The sequence below is a fragment of the Zosterops lateralis genome (genome assembly GCF_965231275.1).
Source record: "Zosterops lateralis genome assembly, chromosome: 1".
In the NCBI taxonomy this organism is placed as follows: Eukaryota; Metazoa; Chordata; class Aves; order Passeriformes; family Zosteropidae; genus Zosterops; species Zosterops lateralis.
The window spans coordinates 108,899,282-108,923,115 of record NC_139762.1 but is presented as its reverse complement, the minus strand read 5'-3'; the positions used below and the strand labels follow the sequence as shown (position 1 = coordinate 108,923,115).

At 36.2% G+C, this 23,834-nt stretch overlaps 3 protein-coding genes across 4 annotated transcripts in view; 1 reads left to right on the top strand and 2 right to left on the bottom strand.

Annotated features, from left to right (window-relative positions):
• Positions 1–3,145, top strand: part of B4GALT6 (beta-1,4-galactosyltransferase 6) — a gene marked incomplete at its 5' end in the record, with an annotated part of 28,458 nt that extends 25,313 nt beyond the window's left edge. For both annotated transcript variants that reach the window (XM_083865196.1, XM_083865197.1), the window contains one exon: positions 1,038–3,145. In XM_083865196.1, the coding sequence (XP_083721322.1) occupies positions 1,038–1,185 (148 nt within the window). In that variant the 3' untranslated portion in view covers positions 1,186–3,145. The remainder of the gene's footprint in view (positions 1–1,037) is intronic.
• A 1,873-nt stretch (positions 3,146–5,018) lies between these two features.
• LOC310911549 (transthyretin-like) lies at positions 5,019–12,438 on the bottom strand. Its single transcript, XM_083865222.1, has 4 exons — positions 12,305–12,438; positions 10,476–10,606; positions 7,729–7,864; positions 5,019–5,962 (listed from the first exon to the last, which is right to left on the bottom strand). Exons 1-4 carry the CDS (start codon positions 12,371–12,373, stop codon positions 5,855–5,857), a joined length of 444 nt encoding a protein of 147 aa, XP_083721348.1. The 5' UTR covers positions 12,374–12,438; the 3' UTR covers positions 5,019–5,854.
• A 2,031-nt stretch (positions 12,439–14,469) lies between these two features.
• Positions 14,470–21,986, bottom strand: TTR (transthyretin). Its single transcript, XM_083876553.1, has 4 exons — positions 21,897–21,986; positions 20,975–21,114; positions 16,593–16,728; positions 14,470–14,722 (listed from the first exon to the last, which is right to left on the bottom strand). The coding sequence occupies exons 1-4, from the start codon at positions 21,963–21,965 to the stop codon at positions 14,615–14,617; spliced, it is 453 nt and encodes a 150-aa protein (XP_083732679.1). The 5' UTR covers positions 21,966–21,986; the 3' UTR covers positions 14,470–14,614.
• Between the last annotated feature and the right edge of the window lie 1,848 nt (positions 21,987–23,834).

Below are 23,834 nucleotides of genomic sequence, written 5' to 3'. Positions count from 1 at the left end.
TCCAGAATAGTTTGGGCACTAGTGCTGGCAGAGCTCCATTAGTTGGCTATTTTGGATTTTTTTCCAAAGGGAAGCAGTGCAGCTAGGGCAAAGAAAGGACTTCCGCATGAAAACTGACTTTAAAACTCCTCAATGACTGGTTTCTTCCTTCATACTTCATTCTTTTCTGACATACAGAATGTCAGAATGTATGTAATTTCCTACATACATTGATTTAAACTTTTTCTTTTGGAGTTCCTTTCTTTTGCTACAAAGATACAAAACACTTAAAATGGCCAGTAGGTTCTGGCTGCCCTGGAATGGAATAGAAACCAGAATGCAGCAGATGATCTACACATAAAATTTAGAAGGTGAAGCACAAAATAAAGGGTTTATGATATATGTTTTCAGGTAACTAGAAATACTGCTCAATTCTGTCATCAATGAATGTCTTTTTCTGGGAACATCTTTTTTCTCTTTTAGTCATAATTTTGAATTATGAATAAAATTATAGATGTACAGTAGAGATGAGTAAATCTGTTATAGGAAACTAAAATGTATATATGAAAAATCTGGGGGAGGGGAACTTTTCTTTTTAATCTAAACAAATTTAGATATTTGTAAATGCAGGAGTCTCAAGAGTGAAAAGAAAATCATTTCAGACATTTAAATGTATAATGAAGAATAGTGAAGATTCCTAAATTTTTCCTTAACTTCTTAGCTGACTTTTATAGCAAAAGAACATGAAGAAATTGAATAATCTAAAAATATGTTTGGTTTGGGACCATAAAAAGTTTATGTATTGAATGCCTCCTTTGTTATTTAGTCTTAATGTTATAATGAATATGTGACCATAAAATCTAACTGTATTAAAAATCTTTAAAAGCTTACTTTTAAACTTGAAGTAGCTTATTTGGTAATTTGAAAGGTCTGAAAAGTAGTTTCAGAATTGAAGGTATACTTCAAAATTAAAGGACTGTCACAGTATCATGTCTAACATCAACTGAATTGTTTCTTGCAAATCTTTCTCAATTTTCTTCTTCCAACTCCTTCCACAGATACAAACTTCTGAGGTATTCCAGAGAACGTCAGTATATTGATGGGTTGAACAATTTAGTATACACTCCTAAAATAATTGTCAGTAGATTGTATAAAAATATAACTGTTAATCTCATACCAGAACTTGCTCCTGTTAGAGACTATTGATGGAAGTGGAATGGCAAGATATCCTACCAGAATAAACTTTTAACACTGGAAGCTACTGATAAACACTGTAAAACAAAACAAAACCAACAAACAACAGCTTAGAATTACAGTTTTTTGACCAACTGATGATGCATATTTGGGATGAGGAGTGATTGTGTGTACCATGCATTTTGTTCTGAAAGAAAAGCCAGCAGCTACCACTCAGATGTTTACAGCATGAGACTACTGTTCAAGCCTTCATCCTTCACACTCTCTATCTTAACTACTCAACTGAATAAACTGGAGAAAAGAGACTTGTAGCTTCTCTGGGAGTAAGGACAGAGGCCTCTTCCAGGATTTTTTATACTAAACTGCCCCTCCTCGTATTTAAATGAATGCTTTTTTTTTCTTTTTAAAATGTGTTTTGTAAATATGTGATGTAAATTAATGTGTGTACATTGCTTTTCAATTGTTCAATATTTTATGCTTCAGTATGTATTTGAGTGTGTTATTGTTTGAATTCTATAGGAATGTTTTTATTAGCATGAAAGAACAAGTGTAAAATGTAAGTATGCTTATAAAAAGGTTATACCTTATGTTAAATGAAGGAAATATTAATCGTTGGCCAGCTATGACTGTAAACTGTTATACTAGTTTTGAGCTCTAGGCCTTCTGCATATCTATATAGAGAAATCATTTTCTTATATGAAACCTGCTAGAAAGAAAGCTTTTAATTTTATTTATTGCCGGCAAAATTGTATGATACCCTGCCTGCCATCTGAATCGTATTTATATGCATATTGCATGTGTATTACAGAAATCTTGCAGTTGTTGCATATTATGATCTACAGGAACTCTTAACTGTTTCCAAGTGTGCCACTAGTGTCAATGTCAGGGATTTTAATGCCTAAAACGATGTGTCTGGGTGCGTACAGTATTTTGGTATCTTTTTTCTTTTTTTTTTTTTTTTTTTTTAATTCTAGTAAACAGCACTTTTATTCCTCCAAAATCAGAAGAGCCAAAAATGTGTCTTCATTGGAAGAATATTAAAGTTAGATTTTTAAGAGAATAATAAAACATAGTTCTAATAGTTCAAATGCTTGCAGCATGGGATTTTCAGAAGCACAGTGTTGGTTGCACTGTTCTGCTGAAGAGGATGGTGATGAAATAAGCAGAACAGAAAGCAGGCCAATCCCAAGTGCTTTTTAAAATTCCACTCATAATATATTATTCAATATAGCTATTTAAGGGCCTATTCTGGTAGAGTGCTGAGTGCTTCTATGATGCACTGAGGATCCTCAAGTCGATGACTGTCAATGAGATTGAGGTTGCACAGTCCTGCTAAGGATTGGTCCTCTCTGTTTCTCTATTTTTGTGGTGTTAAATGAGTAGTATGAGTAACTAGCCTCTTTCCTTATTTCTTATTTTCTCTTTGCTTGTAATGTTATGCTACCTAAAAGTATCCCACTGCTAAACATTATTATCTTTCCTAATATTTTTTTACATGCCTTGTTAATACAAAGGAAAAGGACCAGGTCATTTATTTTCTATGTTAATGCAAATATAGTGACCAAGATATACTAAACTGTTTTGTTTGTCACAGTTACTCAACTCTTTAGGAACCAAAGACTGACTTCTGCTCCCATAAAGAATGGAAAGCAGTATCTATAATAAGGATTGTTTATCCATGGAGCGTTCTGTAAGAGTGTTGACAAAGAATCCTAACTTTAAGTCATTACTATATGTTGGTTTCCTGAATTGCTGCCACAGATGGTGTGGTGCTTTGTATATTTTAAGTTTGTTTGCCATAAGCACCGTTTATTTCTTTGGCATCCCAGCAGCAAATTTTGCCCTTAGCCATCTTTCAGTAATGTTATGAGCTTAGCTGTAGGCATCCCAAATATTTAGTAGAAATATTATTACTTAATTTAGTAGTTGACAACAATTGTAAGGGATATTTTATACCATACTGGAATTACCTTAATATCTACCAGTTAATCTAATATGCTTTAGGAATGATGTAGTACACTGAAAATAATTAAAAGCATAGAGTGAACAAAACATCCTTCAAAAGCATGCTTAAGTGGTTTGCTCACCTCCTGATAGATTTTTCTATAACTGGGTGTATGGAACATTCTGAAGCATATGGAGAAAGAGGAGATAATGCACTATATGAACAATCATATCTTCAAAATAAAATTAGTCTTATTTCATAGCAGACAATACAGTTCTTTAAGAGCAGTTGAATGAATGTTTAAATCCCTCATGTAATTTTGAAGTGATTTCTGGTTTTCAGTACAGGTTCACCTACAATTTCATACCTATGATTGTGAAACATCCTTTGGTACTGTAGGTCTGTACTGTTTTCTGAAGCATGCTTTTGTGTGCCCATTTCTTAGGCATTCTGTGAAATTTATGTGCAATTAAAAAATTCTAAGGCATATATATGTATATATACTTACATATATACATACTATATTACACATATGCTGTGGCTGAACTTATATAACTTTACAGCTTCAAGTGATTGATCATGTATGGTCCTAGAAAAATGTGATTGAAACCAGTATGTGAATAGATTGTGACATATAGCTGAGTTCTTAAAAAGTTTACATTTTGGTGCCCCAAAATGATGAATTTTAAATTAAGAATTGTTGACCAACACTCTTCTCTAAATATCTTTTATCATTCTGTTGGGAAGTTTTAGAAGTTGCCATCTTAAATTACATCAAAATAGTGTTTGTATACTACCTGCTTGAACTCAGTACTCTTCTGTAGTGAATTTTAACATAGACAGTGCCTTCAAAGAAAATAAATACGATGCAGAACTAAGAGTTGTGCACATTCCTTTTGATAATTTCACGGTTCTTGTAAAATGTAGCAAAAGCCAATCACATTGGCTTTTGCATTGCTGACAAGGCAAATAAGGGGCGTCTTCAAGGAGTGAGCATGGAGGGAGAAGAAGGGAGAATTTTACAAGATTCTGAACATCTTGCAAATTAGCAAGTAAAAACATTACAGAAATATTAAGAGTAGAATCTGGTTAATATGCTAAGATACTCTCAAGCCCATTTTCTGTATTTCAAATTAAAGTAGGAGAGTAAAAAAAATGTGAAGTTCATTTTGCAAATAGGCAGTGTATTGAAAAGCAAGTGCAAAATGTCCTTTTTCTTGGATCTTGCCACTCTATTTTTCTATTGTTATGTTTACTAATTGTAGTGGGTTACTAATGAGCCAGCTGTTTAAAAAAATTAAAAGGATCCATTGCATATCAGCAAGCGGAAGTGTACTTAAGGTTATTTTATTTGTAGAGGTATGTAAGATAGGCTTAATGAAAAAATGCACTGAAACAAATGCTGGGAATTTCCTGTGTACTCTCATAGTTTTGGGTTTTTTTGTTGTTCATGAAAATGTTTGTACTTTTTTATCATTGTCTTTTATGAAATATAATGTTCTAAAGATTGTGTTTGTTTGTTTATTCTGGGATTCTGTGGAAAAGATATCATCTTTGTGTTTTGTTTCTAGACAAAATGCTTGTTTTTCTAGTGCTCAGTACCCCAAAGTAACAGCAAAAAAGAAAGGACACACCTGTCCAAATACATCAGGTTAGGCTGTGATGGGATCAAGCCTTAGGCTAGCAGGGCATTTTCCCTTTCTTTGTATTTGTAGGCTTTCAGCTTTTGGTTTTATTAGGTGAAGTGAGTCAACCTTTTTGCATACTTTTCCAAGACAGAGTTATTCTGTTGAATACTCCTAATGGTTATTTCCTATATATGGATTACTAGAATGGGAATAGAAGGATCCATCCATATTTCTCCTAGCATTAAATAGGAAACTGATTTTCTCAGGATTCATCAGTTTAACATTATTTTTATTTGCATTTTACAGCTATTACAGAAGTGTCTGATGGCTTTGAGGTATGCAAGTAATTCTGGGGAGTATTTTAACTGGGGATAATATTTACCGAATTTTCTGCAACTACATGAATAAGCTTCTTTGGGCATATTTGAGAGATATACTTTCCTGAAACACAGGTTTCTGGTCAGTCCTTGAAAGTGTTACTAGTTATGATATATTGGAAAACAGGAAAGAAGGCGTTTTAAGTATGTGTAGCCTGCTTAGTATTTTTAAATGCTGTCCTACAATGCTGTCACCTTTACCTCTTTTCACTTCTGTGTCTCCAAAATCAGAATTAAGAGGTGAGTTTATCTGATAATTATGTGGGGCCCTGAGTAAGTAATCCCATGTGACTTCATCTGTTGAGGGTTTCATTAATAAAACATAGGAGATGGTAGTGGTGGATTGTCTTTTCTGTCTGCTTACTTTTCATGAGATACCTTTCACAGATGTGTTTTATTCAATTCCTTTGCAAGAAGAAATTTAGTTTATCGACTTCATGGAAGACTTTGGTTTATTCTCAGAGTACCCATAATGGAATTTCAATACATTTTTTCCTAAGGTTAATGTGTTTTTTCCAAATCCTAAACTTTTACTCAGAAGAGCAATATTGGCAGGTATTGCAGAATACTTTTATTCAGAAGAGCATTTGAAAACAACAAAGTGAATAAAAAACTTACTGTTAGTGACTTACTATGAAATCAAAAGCTGTTGACACAGTCAGATATTAAGTTCTTATCATTTGTGGAAATTTTAATTTACACAACTGATTTTTCATGCTTAATGTTAGCTTCTATTCCACTGGCTCACTAACTACTGCTGTGGTTGAGTAAGAGAAGGGACTAAGGACAACAACAATCTTGTAATGCCGATTACCAGCATCGTTAGCTGAGAACACCACCTGGAAAAAGAAAAAACAAATATGAGATAGAATGAGAAGTGATCTCTAGATAAAAGCCTAGATGGAACCATTGTGATCATTGTATGTAACTTCACATGCAACTTGAGAAATATTCTCAATCTGAATTGTGACTGCCTGTAACATACAGTTTTAAACATACAGTTTTTTCAATTTTTAAAATTTAAAAAAATTCTTTTAAAGTACAAATATCACATTATTTAAGACTTTATTCAATTTATTTATTATCCAAATTGGTATTTCCTTGTTGGTACTCATAAATAATAAGAAGGCTTTTTTTCTTGTTTCCTTATTGCTTCCTTATGAAGGTCTACTATGAACACCTTTGATTTTCTTTATAAAAAAAAAAAGGCAAAAAATAGAGAGATAAAAAAAAAAACAAAACTAGCCCATTTGCCCATTCTTTCCAGTGTTGGAATGCTTTTGTTGCTCTTACCACATTCTGTACTTCAAGGAACAGAATTGAACAGTGCTACACTAGCTATCATTAGGCCAGAGTATAAAACACTGAGTTTCTTCAGTTCTACTTCAAAATCTAGTAGTTAGAGAAGGACTGCATTAGTTATTTGGCCACAGCATGATAATAACCTTATATATGAATGATTTACCACATCCCTATTAACATCTCCCTGACCAGCACATCCTGTCCTTTGATTTCTCACTCCACATAATACATTATTTTGTATTGTGAGATGAGAGGTGTCAGCTTTTAAAATAGACAGTTTAATAGCATTCTGTGATGCACAGCTTGTGCTACTTTCAACATTAATAAAAAAGACGCATATGAAACAACCAGCAGACTGAGAAAAATGTGTTCCCTACTGAGGCTTATTTTTAAGAAAGAAAGCTGTTGCACTGTAAATTAATTTCCAATCAACCATTATCTTGATATACAGTCGATTTACTTGCATGCTGTAAATCTTTCATCTTCCCTTTTTTATTTCAGTTCCCACAGAAGGCAAGGCTATCCAGCATTAACTTTCTCTACTGTCTAGTATAAGAATGTCATCTTTCATTTGTTTCAGGAAGACAGAAAATTTAATCCAGGTGTTTGCCACCTTTTCTCCATGGAGATAAGGAACAGCGGAGCAGATCTGTTACAGTCCAACAAACAGCTAATACAGAACTGCTGCTGCTGAAAGGTCATAGGAAAGCACTAATGCTGTTGAGGGGAAGGAGACAGTCTCCGGGGAGTTCAGAACCCTTCAGCAGGACGCAGCACCTGGTTTGGAACACCTTCTTCTAACCAGTTTATTTGTCCCATGCAAATTTAAAGAGACATGTACCATTTTTTTCTGTTGTAAACTGGGGCTCCAAGCATCCAGAACATAGTACATTTTTTTTGTTGTCTTTAAAAATCAAAATTATGAACTTTGTCTGTAGCTATACAAACACTGTCTCAAAGGCAGAAAAATGCTTTTCCCAGGGGACTTCACAGAGTACTCCTCTTGTCCCTCAAACACTTAGGATAATCATAAAAAATCATGGGTTTAAGTAGAGGTAGAAGGATGGAAAACCTCTCCATAAATAACACATCTAGGATCTTTGAGACTTGTGGGGGAACTAGTAACTAGGTTCTGTCATGACTATGTTGCTACAAAGCTTTGAGACTATGGATTTAAAGGGTTAATGTGAAAATATTTTAAAGTGAAAATAAAGTTCATAATATGCAGTTAGTAACTGAAGTCTACACATATTATGTATCTTTATTCTTTGCAACTGAAGTAGAGGAAAAAAGGAATACTCACATCAACATGGTGGTGGAAGGGATTCAATCCCAGACTCTTCCAGTAAGAGGCTGTATCAAGCTCAAGCTTGTATACCCCTGCTTCAAATTGTTCTTTAGTTGTAAGCTCTGGGAGGCCTCCTTTCTCGTTGGTTTGTCTGTGTAATGGTAGAAGAACACATTTTTATAGTTTGGTTAAAAGCCTGAGAAAGATGCTGTTTTTAGCAATTGAACTTGAGTGATGTGTGGCTGAAGTAATAGGATGAATACTTCTATTGATCTGGAATGGCTTATGTCCATCTGTATTATGGATGCCTCAGAGCTTGTCTTGGCATTTACTTCTTCCACAGTGACCACAGCAGATGGCTGCCTGCCATCTCACTAACTCTGCATGGTTTGGGGGTGAGCCAAAAACTGGCATTATTGTTCATATTCTCTTGGCAGAATCTTGGAGTTAATTAAATGAACCCACTCAGAGGGAAAACTTTGCTGCTTCTGTAAGCAACGTGGAAACTATATGGTGCACTAACTGTGCAACTAAGTGGGGTCAACTGTCCTGATTTTTCCATGATTTTCTTTCTTATTTAACTGTACTGAGCTGTTTCATCAGTGTAAATATTGCTTACTGTTGGGTATTAGAAATTTGAGACCTGCTTTTTGAAATAACCATAGGTCAGCTAACAGCCTCAAGGAATTCCTTGTGGTTTGTATTGGCCTCAACAAACAGGCAGTTTTGTTTGATTTGAAGATACTCTCAGTGTTATCTAAAGCCCTAGTACTGGTTTGAAACTATACATCTTTGAACACCAACCCATTTAGGGGTCCAGAAGCAATATTGAATGCTGTCTCTCAGACATGTCCCTTTTTTGAAACAACTTTCTGTGAAATAAGTTTTATAATACTAGGGGTTTTTTTATTAGGTAGGTTATCCACAAATAACAGAAGTCCCAGTGCCTGATTTTAGTATCTAAAGACCACTGTCTTGTGTTCTAGCTGCCAATTTTTTCTGAACATATTTTATTCAAACTGCATGCAGATAAAAATAATGTCATTGCACAGTGCATTACTTAGGGTTTTTTTTTTTTTTTCATGTAGCTTAGAAAATAAAGTATAGAATGCCATTTATATCTTACAGGATGCTCTGTAGTCAGTTATCAATAGTTTTATATCCATTCAGTTGTCTCTTTTATTCTTTGTCATAGATAGATCGTTGCCAGATAAACCGTTACTTCTCTACTAAGCTTTTTCAGATAATACCAAGTGCATCTTTGATTGAGAATATTTGTTACAGGAACTCTTGCTAGCATTCAATTATTTACAAATTATCAAGATGAGAGAGGTTGATTTAATATTACATGACTTTTGCTTACCTTATCTTGAGGTTATTTTGCTCCTTGTTTCAAATGTGTTTTTAAGACTTCAATCAACATCCAGCTGTTATGAGTAACTTTTAGATAGAGTCTTTAAGTTCAGAAATGAATATAAGTGAACTGAACACTCTTACTGGAAAATTTCACACATTTACAGTGATAGAATATGTGTGAAATTGTCTTATTGAGCGTGTGAGGAAATTTAAGCAGGACAACATGAATAGATTGTTTTCCCCACATTGTATAAGCATGTGTAGCCTTCACTGCACCTATATTTTTCAAGGATGCATGAAAGCAGTGTTGCTTGTGGCTTGTTGCTTGTGGCAGCCCACTGCTCTGTAACATCAAAGAACCCTACAAGCAGTTTCTGCTGGAATTTCTAGAAATGCCTCTGAGTCTGAAATGCCTCTGTTGAAGTTCCTGGGCTATGCCAGCTTTAGCCCTTATGAGCACTTTCTCACTATTATTTTAAGGTGGAATAGACTGTTAGCACACCTGGAAATGTCTCAGGTGAGATTTTGCAACCATTATGAGGAGCTAAGTGTAGAAGTGGAATATTGCTTGGTGAATAAGAAATGCTCATTCTGTGTATCCCCTAACAATTTTTCCAATTTCATTTCAGACTATACTTTAAGTAAAAATTGCTTTTTATTTTTTAACATGTTAATGTATACTAAAATATACATTAACTATACATTATACTAAATTTTAAAAAGTAATCTGCATTTTAAAATCTACAATTATGTTTTTACAAGACATGGCAATATTTATATATATGAAAATTCTTTTTTGTTATTTGGGGTGGGATTGCTTGACTGTGGGGGAGAAGGTGAGATTTATCCCCAAATTTTTGCCTTTTGGCTAAGTCCTTTATCTTGAAGTAAAGAATGCTATCAAATATGATGTAGTATATGTTCAAAACAGTTTCTTTTTAAAAATGTGGTGTTGTAAGAAATTAAAATCTATTTAGAAAGATGGAAAATGGCCAATAAATGTAGGATTCTCAACCAGAGTCTTTGTTTCAAAATGAAAGAGTCTGTCTGATTCTTCTGGTAACAATGCAGCAGTTCACTGGTGAGTACTTAAAGATAATATAGACCTTTGCAATGAAATTAAAGAGAAGTGAATGAGAGTAATGAGAGAGTAAACGAATTAAAGGATATCTTAAAATACTTTGTTGTGTTCATAGGAATTACAAAGCATTATAAAACCATTTTGGTATTTGAAACTAGTAGTACATTTAAAAGACCTTCTTCAGCAAGTTAATTCAATTGTATGTTGTCTTTTCTCTGAGCAAAACAGACATCTCACTTTAGAGAATGTGGAACTGAGCTTTCAACTATTTGGCCTCTTCCCATTGCCTTTCCCATCTTGCACTCATTATTTTAGTGTGACTTACTTTGTATTTAACAGTTCCCAAGATCCATCTGCAGCTTCTTTATATAATTTAACTGGAACATTTTGAGCTGGACTTCCTCGGACTGAATCCACAACTTTTACATAAAGAGGATGCTTGGCATCAAAAGGGTTCTGCAATAGAAAGAGAGAAATTTATGTTGCAAGAAGGGTAAGTGACAGTCCATCATAAAGTAGTAAGGAATATTATTCTTCAGATCTAGAGTAGAGACCATATTTTCCATGAGACGATTACTGTGTACTGAGAAAGGATAATCTGAAGCTTTCTGAGTGAGCGCTGGATATGGTGGAGCCAGGAAGGAAGATTTCAGGAGCTATTGGGCATGTAGCTATGCACACCAGGAAGACACTGCAGCAATGAGTCCACATTTCTATATTTCCTTTGGCATGCCTTAGCTACACATCATCTCCAGCATGAAGTTGCAACTAAATTGTGGCCCCAACAGGAAATAATTACATCCTCAAAGATAGTAGGAATGTTTAAAAATCTGCCAACCTATCATCTGTGCTTTGGACTGAAAGCACAGCCTCTGATACCTTGTTGCCATAGAGTTATCTCTGTTGCCACAGAGTTACAGTTCTGCCGTAGACACGATAAGCACTACAATACAGACTCCCTCCTAACAGCATATTGAATCAGATTTGTCAACCCTGGCAGCTACACAAGGACAGGAGAGGAAAACTTTCCTCCAAATACAGGATGGCTATAGTTTCATTCCAACATATTCATCACAAGTAATGGTTATGGCCTGATTTTTTACCTTTTCAAAAATAGAGTTGAATCAGGGCTTTGACCCCACCTAATTCTGCAGATGAAGAGTGAGAAAATAGAGCTTTGTAGAAGATGCTAATCAGGGATGATCTCAAAATAGCAGTCACTGATATCCATTTAATCATTGTAAAATGAATTGTGATGTAGTTAGTGAAAAACTAAGAGCCCTCTCTTTCATGCCCTCTTACAATCTGGGATGTTCCAGGGGCCAGGAACCCTGTCTAGTATTATACCAATGTATCAGCATGTATCTATACTGCCTGTATGCCCAGATTCCTCATGCTCTCTTTCTGGAATGCAGGGGCTCCTCACTGGTATTACTCATGAGGCCTTGGCAAGAAGGGCTGCACTGCCACCACAAATTTTCCTGACTTTTACACCCTGGGGCCTCAATGAAAGTCTAATTCCTCAACAATGTTTGTCAGGTATTATTTTCCCAAAGATCAGAGGTAAGAGGAAAGATGAATAGCTGAGGAGAGAGAGACAAGGTTGTTGTAGGAGAATTTCAGGCTGAAGCTTCTGAGTTTTTAGCTTGCTGTCCTGGGATAAATGAGCCCTCTGGAAGAGGAATCCTGACTTTAGCTCTGTTCTTTACTTACATGGGATTAAGCTCAAGTGGGTAGAGCAGTAAGGCAGAAGTCTAGACAAGGCCTTTCTCCAGCATGGATTTTGTACCAGATGAAATTACTCATGGCGTGGCTTGTTCATTATGTTATGAATGCTCAAGGTTTTTTGTCTAGTGAATATGATAGTTTTTCTTTTCTTGTTTTACATTATTTTTCACGTAGTTGCTGTGTCTAATGATAAGTGCTACTTTTCTACCCATAAAGTCCTCTCACTAATCACTAGAGAAGGAGAAAGAAGGACCAGAAGAGAGCAGCAGCAGAGAGCTACAGTCAGTACATACTGTAAAATCAAAATAATAATAATAATAATAAAATAGAATATTCTATTTTTTTTTCTTACACTAATTAAAAAATAACAAAAGAAAAAAAATTGGGACTACATCAGTAGAAGAACTTTGGTCCTGAGACACTTACCGGTGGTGCAGCTTTGGAGCAAAGTGCGAGGCCAGCTAAGAAAACCAGAAATGCAGAATGAAAAGCCATTTTGCCTGCCACTAGGAAGTCTGTCAGCAAGCAGAAACTGGTGAGGGCCGTGATTTTTATATCAAGGCCTCTGAAATGAAGCTACTTATCAGAAAACCCCTATGACTCTCAACACGTAGATTCATACTATTTACTTAGTAAACAATGAGAAAATAAGTAACCCATACAAACATGAACCTTGTTTGTGAAAATAAGTCTTTTTTGTCCTTGTCTGTGGAAATATTTTGCACATTGCCTAGTTCAACTACTGTGACAATTTTCTTGGAAGAAATGTCTATTCTGTTTTCTTTCTTTCTTTTTTTTTTTTTTTTTTTTTTTAAATTGAGGAGTAATGCTGTATTGACCTCATGTAACTGAGAGAATTACAAATTTTATGTCAACTCAGAAATTTTAGTGAAAAATTCTCCATGGTTATGGCTTGGTTTAATTAAGTCACCCACGCTTATATATTAAGAGATTCCTCTCTGTGTCACTCTCCTCCTCACCTCTAATAAAAGACAAGTGGATAATCTGTGGGTGATTTTGCTATTTTACACATTCCCTAGAAAGAAAAATATGTTTCTTTTGGTTTTCAGCATGGCATCAAGATACCTACACACCAGCTTCTGAAGCACATTTAAACAGTACTTTAAGTTGGATCTCTTGTCCCTTAGATTCAGTACAAGCTCAGGTCTTTCCTCACATAACTGCAAGTCAATTCCCGCCAGAAGCATCTGGTTCAACTGAGAGAAATGTCGGTTCTTGAAATTAAACTTTCTCTTTCTGATCTTTGCTTAGAAATATGTACATATACTCTTTTACGAGGTTTATCCTCTCATTGGATGGATGACTACAAGCAGGGTAGTTTTTTCTGTTTGGTTTGGTTTTTGCCAGGTATATCTATACGAGCAAATTTATGTCCTATTTTGAGGGCTTAGCATAACACACTTCAAATGAAACCTACTGATTTTCAAACTCCAGGAATAGCAGGATCCCATGAAATCTCCATACTTTATGATGAGTGCTGTTTCGAAACTGTTTGCACTGCTTACAAGAGTTGTGTAACTATGGTAGCATCTAGAAATCCGTGAAAAAGTAACCAGTGAAAGATGAAACGATAAAAGCAAGCTTTTGTAACTTGTGAATGCACTTGCCATGCCATCATACCAGCAGGCTCTGGGTATGAACTGAACTCCAAGGTCAGCAGCAAATGAGTGCTGAAGGTTTCTGCCTGGCATGATTTCAGTTTCTTTCTCTGTAATTTATGTAATCCAGTTAAAACTCAATTCCTCTACTTCAGGATATTTTAAATACAGCAGGCCATGGGTTTACAGAAATCACTGCTAAAGCCCTCAAAGTCTTTGGTCAGTTTATCAGCAACTTTACTTGAATCACAGTCACTCTACAGCTTACCTTTTCCTATTTCTAAAAATATGAAGAGAATATTAAGATGATGCTTCTCTTTTTGGACTTTTTTTTTAATGATGGCTACAGATATGACTTACTAGGGATTTAACTGGAATGCACCTGCATAGGGTAGCCAGCTGTGTGACGTCAAATAATTACTTTGATATCAAAGATGTTAAAAAAGTGTTAATTGAAATTACTTCAGTACTTCCTAGATTGATTAGGCAGCCAACTTTCCTCTTGAAACATCAATGTGTTGAGGTTTACCTGAACTTGTAAGTAAAGATACACAGATTTTAACTCTCTCAGCTCTCTGGACATACTTATTTCAATGGTTTCTGCATTGTTTGTTCTGCTGCTAAGTATTGAGAATTTCACCTATTCACTCTGTGACCTGGTTAATAGTGGGACCATATTTTCTGTGTGTAAACTTGCAGTAGCACAGATGATTTTCTTATTTTGAGTACATTTATTTGGTAATTTTTAAGGGTAACACAACTATATGAATTTCCTGTTTTGAGTCAATATATTTGGTGAGACTTCTTTAAGGTAGTGCAGGAAGACAAAAAAACTAAATCAAGTGTCATGCCACACATGTTTTTCAGATGTCCTTTGCACGTCAATGCAAACCATAATACATTGGAAAACAATAAAATTTCACTAATTGAGTCAAAATTGTTTTTAAAGAAGTAATATTTTATTGACTTGTCTGAAGTTTGCCAGGTTACAAAATGAAAAAAATACCAAACAACCAACTAATGTAGCAAAAAGTTATGCTTTAGCAGTAGGAAAAACCTTCCTCCTAAAAGCCTATGATAGTTTCAATGGAGGAAAGTGTGAAAAGACAGTACATATTTATTCCTGGGGATCAGTGACAACAGCAGTGGTTGAGTAGGAGAAAGGGCTGAGCAGAGCAGCGATGGTGTAGTGGCGGTGACCAGAATCATTAGCAGTGAACACCACCTGGAAAAGAGGAAACTTGTGGTCATGATGAGCAACACACAGTCAAAGCTACCTTATAAACAGCTAAGCAGCACACCCCACTTCATCTGCAGAGCACTCTGCTGGTTCTGTTCAATGCTTTTACCCTCCTGGAGTGTAATGCTTCCCTTTACTTTGTGATTTGCCAAGGACTGAGATATTTGTGAGCTTTGGACTGAGGGCCACAAAGAGCTTCAGCTGTGGTGAAGCTGGATGGAAATACCCACACCTGAGCCAGGCAAGCTGCTTTGTGATGTGGAATGGGAGGGTAAGGGGGAGGGATCTCAAATGACCAGTAGGAAAGACAGGGGTGAAATTCCACCTAGGGAATTTAAACACAACCCCTGTGTGACTGTCCAAGCAAGGCAGGCAGCTGGAGCCCAAAGCTACTTTCTGTACTTCAGTGCCCCCTCCTGTTTTTAACACCACTGGTGATGGGTCAGTTTTTGCATTAAGAACTGAGTGGTTAGACTTGCCAGAACAAGGAGAGACCCTTACCCTAACACAATTTGAATCTGCTGCTCTCCAAATCAGTGCAATGGGACTTGGGACACCCAATTCCCAGGAAAGTATTGTCACCTGGGTTAAATTCCAGCTTTCTTTATCTTACTATCTAATCTATTTTTAAACCATGATGCACTTTCTATAGATGGACTAGAGAGTTGTCTCCTACAACCAAAGTCTAAGCTGCTGGGACATGAGGACTACAGGCTTCAGTTACCTTGTACACAGTCAGTCACTGAATTCTACCCACTTCCCAGGCTAGCTTGTTGGCCTGTAGGCTATTCTATCAAGGAAAATCTTCTTCAGCCTAACTGCAACAGTCTCAGTCAGGCACTTTTAAGCACCTCCTGAGGGGTAGCCCTTACAGCTTTCAGACATCCAAATGGTTAGGCAGTACTTTTGAGGGTTTTTTTTTAACCTAAATTACCCAGACTGCACCTCAGATTTTTATGGACCTGGGATTCAGTCATTTGTTTTAGTCATCCACAGAGATTCATGAACTTGTAGTTTGCAGTGTTCTATAACACTCTCAGAAGCTGTTTCCAGACTACTTAAGTTAGGGAAACTTAAATTTAATTACAGAATAAGCCTGAAAAATTGAAAGAGATTTTTGGATGTGCTAAATAAATGTAGTAGAATAGAGTGCACAATAAATCAGTGTAGGACTGAAAGCAAAGGGAGAGAACAGGGCATTATCATATTGCTGGCCTGCTTGTGAAATTTGAGTATCAATAAAATAGTCAACTCTTCCTTTCCCACTATGGTTATTTCTTTACTTTTTTATGCATTTTTTTTTTTTATTATTGCATATTTTGGTACTGAACATCATATAAAAAAATGGCACACCAGAAAGAATTGTTTGTTTGTTTTTTTTTTTCCCTAGAATTACATGTCGTATTAGAATTCAAGGATTTTCATGTGACTCATATGGGGGAAATACCTCTGATTTAAGCATAGCTTATTTCCTATAAAATTAGGGTTTCCAAATCCCTCCATTCCTTCAGCATCAGTAAAAGCAGTTTCATTTTCTTGGTACTCTTTTTTTTTTTCTTGTTTGTTTTTATAAACACTGTCTACTTTTGAATAATGTGGCTCTTTTTGAGCAAGATTCCCTACTGGCACAGCTACACTTTGGAAGAGCTGTGTCAGCATTTGCAGGGAACTTGGCTCCTTCCTTTGGCTTAGCTGGATATTTACTGCCTTTATTTGCCCAATGCTGTGTGGCAGTGAACCACTTCACAGAGTGATGCTGCTCCTTCAGTATTAAAGAGCTTTGTTTGCTCTTTCCAGCTGATGCCACTACACAGGCAGTGTATACTGGTTATCAAGGACATTTGCCACTACTCACATCAGCGTATTCATGGAATGCAGAAAGCCCGAGCGCCTTCCAGTAAGAGCTGGTTTCAAACTTCACCATGTATTTTCCCTCTACAAACTGTTCTTCTGTCGTGAGCTCATGAATCTCCCCATACTCTGTGGTTTTCCTGTAATGATTAAATAGCTATGTAAATATGTTATACTGACATTTAAATGCTAAACAGAAACAGTTAGTGTGCAATATTAAATAGCAGAGGTGCCAAATTCTATATTGAGCAGTTTCTAATAATCTGAAATTATTCCTTCCCTCTATGTAGTGTATGTTTCCATACATTGCAGAGTCTGTCCTTGCTACCAACTCACCCATATAAATCACAAATCAAAGATGGCTGGTTTAAGGTCCCTCTTTTAGTGTCGTGTCTAACTTGTACCAAATGTCCTCTGGAGCCAAAGTTTGCTATCTTAGGAGAAGGATTGCCATGATGAGAGGCAAGATGCCAAATCTCAAAATAAAACTAAGGAGAGAAGAGAAATTTTATTGGAAAATTATTTTGTTCTCTAGTTATTAGCACTGAGGCTCTGGAGTTTATTTCTATACACTGATGTGATTTTATGTGACCCTGAGTGTTAATGTCTTAGAACAGCAATTTAGCATCACAAGATCTTAATAATTAGAATTACAATGCCTTGGCCAAAGAGCCGGGGGTTCTTCTACTGGGTACCATATAAATGAGCAATAGGAATTCCCAGCTCAGAGCTTATATGCTCAGCTTATAACAAAAAAACTGTGGATGAAGAAACTCCAGCAGCAAGAAGGAAATATAGCTGGCAGTGCACCCTATTTGTTTGAAAAGGAGGCTTTTCAAGCTTTGTATGACAGCTGTTTAAATATTTACATACTTAACTCCTAAACCTCATTTATCTCTTTTCCCTCCCTTTACTTAGTTTCTGATTTTTTAAACTTTTGTATTTGTTTGTTTTTGTTTGTATATTTTTCTGCTGAAAATATTTATTTGATATTTATAGCACTTCATAACCGCACAATGTAGTTGAAGGAATAATGAAGGAAGCCTTGATTGGAAGAACTAGTGGAATTGTCTTCTCTTATGGCAAGGGGTAACTGCCTAGGCAGAAAACAAACTTAAGGAGAAGGAGAGGAAGTGGAAAAAGCAGTGACATGCTGCTTATCTGGGACAGAATCAGTTGTGCTGTTGGGCTTTTCTTGCCCAGTCTCTTTCTCCTCCTTCACCGTATTTGTGATCTTTGGTTAATGGTGGTAAATAAAAGAAACTGAATGATAGAGTTTTACTTAAATTAAGAGATAACAAGATTGGAAATCCCATGCTAATTTTAATTTTTCTTATTTGTCAAGACTGACAAAATCTCACTGGTCCAATACAAGTGTAATCAACTCTATCAAATCTGCAGAGAATCAAAGTCCTACTTGAAACAAATATCACAGTCAGTTTGTGAAGAGTATGCATCTGTTTTCCTTTAGTTTAATTAGTAATTCATGGTTTAATCTATATTGCTTTATTAAAAAAAGAAAGAGTTCATTTGTGAATATCTTTGAAGCTGTAAAATGGAATTACTGAGATCCTGCAGAGGAGAAGTTTTTAGCGATCCACGTACTTCTGCTTATAATCTGGATAGTCTAGACACAAAGCAATTAAAAGAAAAATCGGTGTCTGCCTCAAAATTTTTGTTCAGAAAAAAAAAAATTAGTTTTAATTTGAGGAAAGTGTGGATGGAGCTGGGATGGTGCTTTCCCTAAGGGGTTCTGCCCCACAGTGTCAGATGTTAACCATCCAGAACAGCCGGGAAACTGGAAAAAAGAGCTCACTCGAAAACGCATGCCCACTACCAGAAGTTAATGGCACTTTCTTTATTTTAATTATTAAGTGGTAGCCATTCAATGCAACTGGTTTCACAAGGAAACCCTTCAGCATTACTGCTGCACAGACAGCCAACAGGACAGTGTGTGATTCAGAGCCTGGAGGGGATTAGCACAAAGCAGAGGATGCTCAGCATTCAGCGCTGGTAGGAAAATACTGTGATTGCTTCTGAACAGCACTTGTATTTCTGTCTGAGTGGGGGACTGAATATAACATAATTCTTTATTCTTAATAGGATGTGGACTGCCAGCATCTGCTGTAAGATGGACAGTGAAGTTAAAAAGCTGTGCTTTTCCAGTAAAATTACTACAGTGCCAGCCCGTATTGTGATCCTCATCCTTTTTTTGACTATCTGAACCTTGGTTGTATATTGTGGCCATGTTAAATCTACACTTCCTGTACAATGATGATATGAACTCTTAGGATCCTTACTGCATTGAGATAAACACTACTTTCAGATGCAGGAAATATCTCTGGAACATAAGCTCTTATTTTGGAGTTTAAAAAAAAAAAAAACAAAGAGGGTTGGGGAACCACTTCAAATACACAGAAGTCTTTTCTTTCATGACTTGTAACCTAGGTCACATGAAAACTGTGTTCGGTGACTGCAACTCTTGAACCACTTGATAAGACCTAGATTTCCAAAGACTTGTGAGGAGCGAGAAGGTCAAAACTAGTCATGGGAGGAGCTCATACAGAATCCAAATCACATGTTCTGTGCCCTAAACCTTTCCTCAGTGTGTGTCTTAGCTAAAGTTATCTCTTCTTGCATATTTTTAGCTAGAGTAATTTTGAAATAAGCCTCTTAATAAAGTCAGCTGCTACTGTGCTAACTCCCCCACTGCCCCTTAACTACCATTAATCAAATTCTACAGTTGCTAAATACATTCGCTTAACTCCATGAAATGTGCTTGCAAAGTAAAAACAAGAGAACAAAATGGTTAAAAACATAACTACAACAGACATTTATATAAAATGTAACTTTCCCATATGTATCTTCTAGGTGCTGTAACTTCAAAACCTCATTCACCTGACAGGAGTATTTACAGATTGTGTTCCTGAGCTTCATTCATATTTTCAGCTGTTTTAACACAGGGAAATTCTGGCTTCCCCAAAAGAATAAAATTGTAATCGCATATGAAAACTTGGTTCAAACAACTGTCATCACCTAAAGTCAGTGGTATCACTGAAAGCAGCCTTGGTTATGATGCAAGTCAAGAAAAATGCCAAAATCTTTACCTTCAATAAAATTTGTCATCCCTCAGCAAAATGGTTCTCATTTGCCTAGGGTTAATCTTCTCTATTTATATTTAAGAAGAAGTGATTAGATTTTCTTGAGTGTACTAACCTAAAAAGTGCCAACAGAAGCTACCCAATAACTACAGGATTTGTCCCCATGGGCTTGTTGAGAACAGCATTGCAAACTAAACAAGAAAACAGTTATGCCCGAGAAGTGAAGGCATTTAATAATGACATTACATTTATTTTATTATTCTGTAAATTGTATTTTGTATTAGATGTTAAACAGCACTTGGTGAAACATTTGAAATTGGTTTCCTAATAATGAAAGGAATGCTCAAGGATGTTATCCTTGTCTCTGCTTTCCTTGAAAAAAAGTGTCATTTTTCATGAAGTTTCTCTGTTCATTGAAGTATATAAATCCATTTTAGGATCATTTATTCCTAGGTTAACACTCAATCCTTAGGAGTGAAGTTCTTAGTTTCTTTCAGTCTTCTAAACTCTCTTGCTACTTTTCAATGGGGAAAAGTGGTTTTATTATATGAAAAGAAACCATTCAGGTGGACAGAAAGTTATCTCTCCTTATAGTCTTCTTCTCTGTGGTTTCCTTTTTTTTTTCCCTGCTGCTTTTGTGTAAATCATGCTATAAAAAATCCTAATAAAAACCAGTTAGAAATGTACAGTTGACTCCTGTCCATTCTTGTGCTTATCATTTTGTGCTTGATTATTCTGCTGCTACTGGAGACCTCTCTTGAATAATTTAAAAATCTGGTTCAACAAATTGTTGCAATGAAAGTTAAATGTGTGTCCTGACAAAGCTTACAGAGAGGATTTTGTATGTGACTGCTGCAAAAAAAGCTCTATATCCATTGCATATGAAGATAGGTTAGTCTGGATTACCTACAAAATGCTGGCAAATAAGTTTTGGTTTTTTTTTTTTTTTTTTTTTTTTTTTTTTTTTTTTTTTTTTTTTTTTTATTTCCCTATAGAAAGGAACGATAATACTGAGGCTAGGAGGAAAAAATAGTATTAAAACTAGTCCCTCACAAAGATAAGATGAGTATCTGAACATATTTTTGCAATTGGCATTTCAGTCATGGGTAAGTTCCACTTAAATCTAATGGATTTTTAGATCAGAATTCATATGCTGTGAACACAGATAGTGTGGCACTTATGTCAGAAAACATTTTTCTGTTTTGATTAGAGCTCCAATCTGTTAATTCCTCAATTACTTGTCCAAGGCACCTTGAAAATGGCTCCAGAAGATCATACAACTTACCCAACAGCAAAGTCCTGCCAGCTTCCATCTGCAGCCTGTTTAAAAACTTTAACAGTTACATCAGATGCAGGGCTTCCTCTGACTGCATCCAGCACTTTCACCATAAGAGGGCATTTGGAATCAACAGAGCCATGGGAGACCTTGGGGAAAGGAGGAGAAGTTGTATAGGAACTGTTCACCAAGTCTGCAAAAACCTTCTCCCAAAGAAATGATGGATTCTAATTGCAGAATTACCATTCACTTAAAAGTAAGTTCTCTGACAAATTATATTCAAAGCTAATTTCCAAACATCTGTTTCTTAAGCAGAAAATCTTAGAACTTTATATTAATAGGTTTATTACACACACACAGATTGCTTGATCGATATTTAGTTGCTCTAAATGGATCTAGGAAAATGGTATAATGTTATACCTTTATAATGAGATCACAAATATGAAAATATTAAATTCTTGTAAGTGCAGACATAGTATGTTAACTAGGCAAACCAGCAAAGAAATACATATGACATCCTAAGGCTGAAATAATATCCCTCTCTTAGGCTTCATTACACTATAAGGAATCCTTAGTCATACCTCAAAAATATTTTTTAGTGCTTTAGAGAAGCACTTGCTTGGCGAAGCTGCCTCTTTATTGAGGATATGGGATGTGAGTAATGAACAGATAGAAACAAAGTTAAAAAAAAAGGTTACACCACCTAGATCCTTGACCCTTCCATAATAACTTAAAATAGATGAGTAAATAGAAAGAAAAAATAGAAAGTTTAAAGAATTCTGAAGGTGCTACAATAAAAAAACCCCCAGAAAATAGCATTCTGGCAAAGCCTAATGGTTACAGAATTTCATGGATGAGGAGGATGCTAGTCATCTAGAAAATCTAGATTATCATTCTTGTAATGATTGAGTTTGAGTACAAAGAAACTCACCAGTGGCGCAGCTTCAGAGAAAAATACCAGTCCAGCTAAGAAAACAAAGAGCACAGACTGAAAGGCCATTCTGCTTGCTGTTAGTGAGCCTTGGTGCCAGCAGCCAGGAGCTGAGGGGATTTGGGATTTTATAGCCTATCCACAACAAAACAGGCTGCTTATTGGGTGCCCATATGACTCCAAAACTGCTGATTCTGATTATTTGCTCAGTAAATAGCCCAATCCTAGAGTCAGTTCATGAATAGCACTGCCATTGAAGTCAATGGAAGGACTGCAGGATCATTAGAGCAAAGAAAATAAGTAACGGACACAAACATGACCCTTGCCTGGGGAGATTACACTCATAGAAAGCCCTCCACAAAATGACCTTTGTTTGCCCAGAAGTCCAACCAGTTCTAGGAGAACTTCTTTATCCTGCCCTCAGGTTGCGCATGGTAATGCCCCAATGCTTTCTCTGCATCTGTTCCATGTTTCTTCTCAGTATATTACGTGCTTTCTGAGGATAGATCCCACATAGGGATGCAGACTCAGTATATGAGTGATGGAGTTTGTTAATTGTGTGGCTCAAGCAGTACTGGATTCCCAGTCAGTCTGCCTGCTTGTTGGAAAGGAGCAATGTCTCTGTTTTGAGACACAACTTAGATGGGAGCTGACAAAATCTGCCACCCACCAGAAGTTTCTAATGATTCATCTTGCCCAACCTTCAGGTAGACACTGAGGTCTCCTCTTGGTCACTGGGAAAAGACCTGTAGAGAGCTGTGCCCCTGGGAAGCTAAAGGTCTCAGCAAAGTGAAATGAGTCCTCTCTCACACTGAGTACACCAGAAGGAGCCAAGGCAGCCAGCAAAAACTGGTTGGTTTTGTTAACATCTGGCCAAGGTTCTAGATGCCAAACTTTCATTATGCTGGGAAGGTTATTGTTACATGTACATTTGTAAGGGTATAAATGTACATTTCAGAGGTTTTTCAGGGGTGAACTCAGCCCTAGCCTAAGTTGGGAGAAGTCATCTGGGGAACATGGCATGGTATAGCTGGTTTTGTTCAGCTGCATCACATAAATTGCCCATACTGTACCTTATGCTAGTTGAAGGACAAAGAAACTGCCCTGTTTAGCAGTTCCTTTTCCCCATGTCCTAAACAACCCTGAATGTACACTTTTCAGGAGCTAGCACTCATATTTTACTTATTTCACAGTATTCTAACAAAAAGCAGTTTCTTCCTTTAACTTGAATAGGATTATGATGAAGGTCTTAGAGACAAATCATGGATGGTAATCTCCAGAGACTTTCATGCCTTCAGGCTGCTTTATGCAGTTTTTCTCTCTAGACAAAGTTGATTTTTGACAAAAAAATCTATAATACAGTAATCTCCTGCACTGGGATCAAAGGGCTCTTTGTCCTTACAGCAAAGCAGGCTGATACGTAGGTAACATTCTACACACACTTTGCCTGCGTGTGAAAGTCAGCACAAGGTGCCCAGTGGTAGCAAACCATGTTGCAATCCCATGCTTGTGGGTTGTATTCAGATCTTGGAAAGTTAAATGCTGCTCCTAGATCTGTGCAACAACATATTCCTTCATTATTTTGTTCTCATTATTTGTGAATAATTCTCTGAAGCAATGAAGCTTTTTATGTCTGGAAGATAAATGATCTGTATTGTAGGGCAAGTAGGCTGTCCTGTGTTTTGCTGTCAGCTGTTCTGCAAAGAAATAATGCCAAGGAGTTAATTATATTGGCACTTGTCTGCATGAGAAATCGCTCTCCTGTGGGACAATTACTTAAAAAAAAAAAAAAAGATTTTCTTTTAGATTTTCCTGCAAAGTAGCAGTTTCTGAAAAATCAGGTCTACAGGGATGGTACATTTCAGCTGTCCATATTATTTTGCTTCCCTCTTTTATAACATTGACCTTTTGGCAGCTGCTTCTTAGAGTGAATAATGA